At 39.1% G+C, this 8,719-nt stretch overlaps 1 protein-coding gene across 1 annotated transcript; it reads left to right on the forward strand.

Annotated features, from left to right (window-relative positions):
- The first annotated feature begins 349 nt into the window (after positions 1 to 349).
- Positions 350 to 8,460, forward strand: kcnk1b (potassium channel, subfamily K, member 1b). Its single transcript, XM_079687936.1, has 3 exons — positions 350 to 1,741; positions 3,008 to 3,403; positions 5,524 to 8,460. The coding sequence occupies exons 1-3, from the start codon at positions 1,387 to 1,389 to the stop codon at positions 5,778 to 5,780; spliced, it is 1,008 nt and encodes a 335-aa protein (XP_079544062.1). The 5' UTR covers positions 350 to 1,386; the 3' UTR covers positions 5,781 to 8,460.
- Positions 8,461 to 8,719: the final 259 nt, after the last annotated feature.

Here is an 8,719-nt window from a genome sequence, read left to right on the forward strand (position 1 = left end):
ATATTCATCAACATTATGCAAAATAAATGTTGTACTTGTTAGTGTGTGGTATAGCCAGCAGGAGAGCGTTGGTTTATAAAGTTATTTTGGTAGCACCTGTTTGAATAGTGTACACAAAAAAAATAAAATCATAAAAAATCTTTCCAAGGTGTTCTTTTTCAAACTAAATGTTGTAGTATAACCCATTTTTTTTATTTTCGTAGCACTGCACTGTACAATACTGAGGTTATTGAATATGGTACACAATAAATACTTTTAAAGCATTTTATGTTGACGGTATCAAAGGGTAGTCATTGAATATTTGTGTGTGTCTTTCGGTGCTGCACTTTGTGGACTGTCCCTGCTCACTTGTCTCTCCTCCGACTGCAGACAGACAACAATGCAAGTTGTTCAGCTCGGCTCGTTTTGATGAAAATTCAGTTGTTGCTCCTCGCCGTCTCCCTCACTACGGTTATTAAAAGACGCCGTCGTCGTTTTAACAACAATATGTTTATGAATTATGGATCCATCAAGTTCAAATACGTCAATATGTTTCTAACTTAACCGAGCTCAGTTCTTACTGAAGCCACCTGTCTCTACAACCCAGCATGCCTCTAAACTTGCTTTATATCTACGTATCGGGGCGTATCATTTTACATTATGCTAATCACTTTCTTTAGTTACAAAACAAAAGCTGATGAGACGGTGACAATGGCTGGACGTTAACGATGGCTTTAAATAGACACCGAAAGACGTCAAAAGACTACCTGGGAGGAGAGGAACGGAAACTCTTACGTCACACGCCCGGCCTTTGTCGTCGCCGCCACATCACTTGATGCATTCAGGGTCAATAAAAGCTTGTAAATAGGAAAACTACACGCAGGAACCTTTTAATACGTGTTTCTTTTTCTTAAATAGACTAAACAAACAAATTAACGGTACATAAACAGAATTGCGGATTTGTATTTATTATTTTATGAATCAGTCCCAGTACGATGTGTTTGCATGTCTTTAAAAAAAAAAGATGATGATGATGATGAAACCTTACGTGGCCTATTTTTGTTCGTGCTTTTATACAAGCATTATCTCACATCTATTTGTCTATTCAAGCCATCCAAAACAATCTTACGTTGCAAGTGCAATCGCATGGAGGAGTTTCTATAGTAAAATACTCTTATTCTCATCCAATGACACTAATATGTCCGACGGCACCTGAACGCTTCAGAACCCACAGCAGGTTTCGTGGAGGGGGAGAGGATCCTCATTTGAGCTTTGTCTATATAACAACATCCCTCTCTCGAGGATAGCTCTTTATTAAGGTAATATAACGCGCCAGGCCACTACATTGATAACGTTAGTTTCGTAATATACTTATATACAACGGTAACGTTACCCCGAGGTACAACAATGCTCCAGTCTCTTGCTAGCAATTCATGTGTGCGGTTGATACAGAGTCATAAATCGACATGGTATTTTGTGTCTCTAGTCTTGGGGTATGTCCTTTATCTCGTATTCGGTGCTGTGGTCTTTTCTTCGGTTGAGTTGCCTTACGAAGACCTCCTGCGCCAGGAGCTGAGAACCATTAAAAAACAGTTCCTCCAAGAAAACGAGTGTCTATCCGAGGATCGTCTGGAGAGGTTTCTAAAGAAAGCCCTGGATGCCAGTAATTATGGGGTCTCCATCCTCAATAACGCCTCAGATAACTGGAACTGGGACTTCACCTCTGCGCTGTTTTTCGCGAGCACCGTGCTGTCCACCACAGGTAAGTGTTGGTCCCCGAGGAAAGTGCATGTGATGCTGCAGCCGACCAGGCGAGCAGAGCAACATATCATTTGTTTACAACCAACATTTAGTCTGAAGTGGGCCAATGTTTTGGCTAAAAATCGTTTTCTGGGGGGCTCTAATGAACCCAAACCACTGCTAGGCCACACAAACATGTCCTTCTGAATGTAATTAAGCTGGTATCGAAACTAAAAATGTGTCCCTAGGAATATATAACATAAATTAGCAAATTGCTACTATTTTTGTATTAAAAAAACATTTTTAATACATACTATACTATATTTGTATACAATTTTTGGCACAGTAAACACTGCCTTGCCTCTTGACAACATTAAATGAGCTGCCCTCTTGCACAGTATGTTGCTGTATTGCAGACAGAGGCAAGCCTTCATCCAGTGTGAGGGACAGGAGCATAGTATACCTGTTTTCTATGTCAACATCATCACCTAACTCATGCATTACATGTTCTAGTTTAGGTCAAGCTTTTAAACAAATAGTTTGTCATTTACACATATTTTGCATGGCACTGTGCATAGATGTTTTTCTGTTATCTAGCAATGCTCAAAAAAATGACAGCAGACGTCAGGGAGGATACCTGAAGAACTTTAGTCTGAGCGCAGTTGCAGTTATCTGGGAGGTTTCAACATACACGATTTTGGTGATAACCTCTACTAAAGCCTTTCCTGTATACGTCTCAACACATTCTGATGACGGCTAAACAGAGACTTGACAGATATGTAGGTCAGATAGAGCTCTGTCTTTTTCTGAATGTCTTAAACATTTTGTTTTTATTAATCGCAATGTCCCATTCCGAATAGGTTTGCTATTCATTTTGTCCCACCAACTGTGATGAATCAAACATGTGGACTGTTGTGGAATACTTTCTAATACCTTTGTTTCTCAACAGTTACAACAGATAGATTACTCACAAAACACACACACCATGAAAACACCACTTTTACACTCTTGTTTGTTCCACTTCACAAGAACATGTTGGTTTTTTCTTCAACACAATCCTATTCTCAAAGATCATCCTCTATCTACCTGTAACTGCTTTAAGAGAGCCTACATCTTGGGTATTGCCGGTTACTGTGTTTAGTTCCCTAATTGTATTTAACTTCCTGTTCTGGATGTTCAGGAACATAGTCAGATAAGTTTAAATAAACCAGAAACAACATGCAGTTTTGTGAGATGGAGTGAAGATGTTTACACCCATTTATTTCCTGTGTGCTTTCTTTCCCTGCAGGTTACGGTCACACAGCCCCACTGTCAAGCGGCGGGAAGGCATTCTGCATTATCTACTCAGTGATTGGCATCCCCTTCACCCTCCTCTTCCTCACTGCTGTGGTGCAAAGGATCATGGTGTTCAGCACGCGCAGGCCCATCATGTACTTCCACAGGCACTGGGGCGTGTCCAAGCCTCTGGTGGCCATCGTCCATGCCACCGTCCTCGCCACCACGGCCGTCTCTTGCTTCTTCCTCATCCCCGCCGCCATCTTCTCAGCGCTGGAGGACAACTGGAACTTCCTGGAGTCCTTCTACTTCTGCTTTATTTCCCTCAGCACCATCGGCCTGGGAGACTACGTACCTGGAGAGGCCACCAATCAGAAGTTCAGGGAACTCTACAAAGTGGGCATCACTGGTGAGTGGACATTATTCTTTGTAATTCCATGGAAAAGACATGGCATCAAGTCCATTTGAATCCTTATAAAGGTGTTTGTCATGGTTCTTTGTGAACCATTTTGAACATTGTCATATCGTTGTCAAATCATATATACTGCGAGCCAATATATTAGGACAACTTGCACACAGCAGAGCCTGTGTTAGTGTCTGCACGTCGAATTACATTTCTCATAAACACTTCCTGTTGCAAAGAGAATATATTGCTTTCTCTGTTTGTACTGGAAGAAACAGGAAGCATCAAGCAAATCAAACCCTTATACAGATGTAGATATAGAATGTGCATAACACTGTACGATATATGATAGTGTGATTAATTAATGTGATAAATAGTTCCTCAGTTTCAGAATAAATGATTTACGGTGAAGGTGTGTAAGAGTATCACATATGGACTGTTTTATGATGGTGAACTTTGATCTGGGTGTGACACAACCAGATCTTTACTAGTGCTTTACTGTAAATGTGTGGTAAAGAATTTGTTATTTTATATATTCAATATGGTAAACACATGTCTAAGAATAACAGATACACAGATAGGATTCAGGTATAATTGGTACCCTTTTTGTAAATTCATATACTGGTCGATAAGAATTAGGTGAAGCAAGACTAGCAGGTCCCTGTTTCAGATCTAGATGGTAGTACATATTATAGTGGTGGCTTTATCTCAGTTTGACCTGAGATGATATAACATACATTTTACAGCACTTTACAGCTTTGCTATTGCTATTTTTAGGCTATACTATTGATTTAAAATAGGCCGCTATTAATCTAAACTAAAGACTTTTTTAGCAAATGTAAGTTTTTTAACTGTGGTATGCTGCTGATAAAGCAACATTTTGACAGCCTTTTTGCATTTTCCATCCCGTCTTAATACCTTTAGTTCAGCAAGTTTAGAAAACAGAATGCAGTGACAGAGAAAAACTTAGCCTGGCCTAATGGAGAGCAGCAAGGCATTGATTGCATTTTCTGCATGATTGTTCAGCTTCCTTTTAGCAGCACTGTCAAAGCTATTAATGCCCAGAATAAAAGTCAAATTCAATTTCAACCCATGCACTCTTCACAGGCTGTGGGTGTACAGCATGAATGATGAATGCTGCTGTAGTGAGCTGTCGCCTGCATGTGTGTGGGAGGTTTGTACACACCACCATTGAGACGTTATTTAGCAGGAACAGAGAGGAAGCTCTGACGCAATGTATTCGTTTGCAAAAATACCACCAGACACATTTGTACTACTTCCTCTGTGACGAACAACGGAAGTGACATCGCTATCTGCAAAACCTTTTGGAGCTATGATTTTGCATGATGATTAGCACTTCCATTGCTTTTGTGTTTTGCATGTAAGGTATAGCTTGATTCTGTGTACATATGTCCTGCCTTCTTAATAAAGCCCAATCTTAAGACTATTGCTTGAATGCAAATATATAGTAAAACCTTTCACTGGTGCTGTAAAAAAGGTGCTTTTACAATAGTCGTTTTACAATAAAACCGTTTAAACACCGACTTAAACACGCCTTGGGATGCTAGGGATTTTCACGGGGGATTTCCCCCCTGTTTGCCTGTTTGAAGGGGAAGCCAGTCAGTGAAATATTCTGCTGCAGGCACTGATCAACACATACTTAAACAGTGATTGTCTAAAACTCTTTTTTTCCTCTTACCATTCAACAAAGCACACACTCCATTTATGGTAACATGTTAGGCTAGCCACTGCCCTCTTGTGTCAGCGAATGTAAACAACAGGTATTTGGACAATAGTGAAACATTCATTAGTTGTGTTTTTCCTAATACAATGGCATAGAGAAATGATAAAATACTTTAAACTGGATAAATACAACCACAGTAGCCATAGCACCACTAAAGAAGGTAAAACCTATATTAATACAAAAGTATAAATAGTTTGAACTCCCATAGAAACCTCACTGTTAAGATCTCAAAAACATCTTAAATCTAAGTGTTTCTTGTCAGGGTAATGAAAAGATATGTGTTTATTCTTGTTTTCTTTTTATATGGTGGTATTTAATAAAACTACTTACTGCAGCTATACCATTTTTTTAAATCCCCTGCCTGTGCTTTTTGTGTCATCAGTGTACCTGATCCTGGGTCTGATTGTCATGCTGGTGGTGCTGGAGACCTTCTGCGAGCTGCAGCAGCTGAAGCAGCTGAGGAAAATCTTCTACCTGAAGAAGGACAAGCCCCAGGACCACCTCGCCATCTTGGAGCACGACCACCTGTCCTTCACCACCGTGTCCAACAGAGCCACCGTCTACAACGAGGGCAAAACACAGCCGTTTGTTAGCGGGCCGAGTCTGGTGTCTCCCAACGACGATCCCATGATCCAGTAAACAACAATCTGTTGAAGGATGACAATGTGACAGTAGGGGCTAATTCACGCAACACTATAGACAAGTATTAGTATATCATAACTGAAGGCACCATGCAAAGCTCAGTCCTGCTAACTTTAGTATTAAAACAAATAGATACTATTCCGATCAAGCAAACAATCTTCTTCATCAACCCACAATACTGACAATATAGTGCTCAAATGTATGCACATCAATAAGGGAGAAAATGTGTAGTTTAAAACTATCAATAATAGCCTTCTGCTGTATTTATGACTCACTAGAGATGAGCTCCTTCATGATCCGTGCTATTTATTTCATATTTAGGTATTTAGTAATTGGTCTCTTAACCCTAGCTGGAATATAGGACAGTTCTCTGTAGTGTCTCGCATATTAAAACCTAAACATGTATGTATCCTATAAGTAGAGATGCTTGACAGGTATGTAGAATGTAGATATTCAGGTTAATGTTTTAAGATGTACAGTATGTCACCATTGAGAATGACGACACCTGTTAAAGCTGAGCCAAGCAGTAACCAACACTCAAGAACAATGCAAGTTATTAATAATTAAGTTCAGGATTTACTAAAAGGAATTTTGACTGCAAGAAACAGTTAATGCTGCACATGCTTCATTTGATTCCTTTTCCATTGGATCGGCTCCTATTGATTTCTTTAAAGGTTAGTGAAAGTTTCAGGGTCCTGTTTTCCATTGCTTGAAGTGCGTCACAGTGTTGATCGAAAGAGAGCTAGCAGTGATCCTGAACAAAGCTTCTGAAAGAACAGACAATACATTTTACGAACCATAGGTTCGCTGAGCTCTTGAGAAGATATCCTGAAAAACATTACCTTTTAGAATAGAAAGTTTCCAAGAAAAACAGCCTTTGATTAAAAGAACTGCTAGCAGGAACATATTTACTCTGCATAAAACAACAAAGTTGTTTGGTAGCAACTTTGGCTCATCTTCACAGAGGTGTTGACTTTTCTTTTTGGACTTGACGTTGTCACACATCTCATTGTGAGGAATAGTTTTTACCTGCAGATATGTATATTTGCTCGACATGTTGAAGTGATTTTCGTAGTTGTCCATGTGTGACAATAAGCACTATAATTTATTGATTTGTCCGGATGGCTTAATGTGTGCTGGACAGTGTGAAAGGGAAAGTAGAGGTTAGCGAGGCTTAAAAAGGGAACGACAGAGTGCTGGCTGACCCCACGCTTTTCACTGTGGATAAACGCAGCTCAGATTGCACAGGCAGAGGTACAGATACAAATAACAGTTTGGTATTACTGGGAGTGAAAAGGGACAAGGTTCCAAAGATGTAATCAAGATATTTTTAATGGAAAAACAATGGTACTTTTGATGATCTTTAAAGACTTGATATTTTCTCTGAGCTTAAAAAAAAGAGCTATCAGTCTAACAGAAACTATTTTACTGTATTAACATAATTTGAATGTATATTTTTGACATGAGGAAGGTTTACAACATTTTAGAAGTAACTAATGAAAGTAATTATTCACCATAAAAGGTGCATTTGGGAAACTCAAAGAGCAAGAGTGCGGCTAAATCAACCACATCAGTTTTTATCTGCTCATCAACCAAGGATAACTTTCCATAGTTGGAAATGAAATATATACACATGCACATTTTGTATGACATTTGTATCGCACTCCTTCAAAAAAGCCTCTGCATCTGCAGGGAAAAGGTGTGACATGTACATTATTTCACGCCTTTATCCATCCTGTAATATTCTGTTTGCCGCAAATAAACACCCACTAGCATGCTGCTACCAGACTTTCTACATGCAGTTATTATGAATTTTAACTATGTCTCAGTCTCCGTGTGGAACTGATGTTCTGACCTCATGTTTCTTTGCTACAACGCCACATCAAGACAGTCGCAGCCTTTTATGAAGAAGTCTTGAATGTAACGTTTTTTTAAGCCGTTTGCTACAGTGAGATTGAAAGCCTGCAGATTCACGCCTCGCTGCTCTGATCTGTTAGTTTAGCGCTGTTATTTGAAACGGTCCAGGTGAGCTGTGGCAAGGTGTCATGACCGCTTTGAATCACCCGAGTTACTCACTGATCTTTAATATTGTATTTTCTACATCAGTGGGATTTTAGTTGCTTTTTCCACCGGTATGGGCCTTGGTGTGAACTGTGAAGCATTCTAACGAAATGAAAATGTCTGCTTAAAAAAGGGAAAACTTGTTTTTCTGCCATGCTATATGGTTTCTCTTTTACTGTAACATTTTTCACTGTTTTGAAGAAACATTACATAGATTGATGTCAAGGATTTTAACCTTCTGTTTTCGGCAGTGTTTGTCACGCACATACAGTTGGTCTTGAGAGTGAGAGCTGAAAAGAAAATCCGTTCAGGGAGAACACATTGTGTCAAGAATTACAAATGGAAGCACACACTGACATTATTTATTCAAGCTGACAAAAGTAACCTGTTTGGAAAAATTTAAATCCCATGTTTCTGTACATATCTCTGCAGTTGTCGTGGTGAATACTGTAAATTCATCAGCTCCGGAAAGTATTTTAGTGTTTATTCCAATAATGGTAAACAATATTTCAATGGTGCACCTAGGTTTTCTGTAAAAAAATCATTTTAGCAAGAAGTGAATCCATGAACTGTAAAATATCACTGTGTCTTAAATAAAGTGTTGGTTTGTTATTAAGTGATCTGACTCTGTTGTTATTTATCTTTGCCCTCTGATTATTTGATCTAGTCTTCGATGTACATAAATGGATAATTTCGTGGGTATTGTGTGTATCTATGTCCCCGCCAACACAGCAACATGTTTATATGTTGAATTAAACTAAATGTATACAATTAAGAGTGAACATCACCAAGCTTTTTTACACACAAAACCACTTGGGTAAAAAGAAGAGCAGAACAAATGGCAATGAATGTGACGATCTGCAGGGTGTTGGAGA

This window comes from Notothenia rossii, assembly GCF_949606895.1.
Source record: "Notothenia rossii genome assembly, chromosome: 6".
NCBI lineage: Eukaryota > Metazoa > Chordata > Actinopteri > Perciformes > Nototheniidae > Notothenia > Notothenia rossii.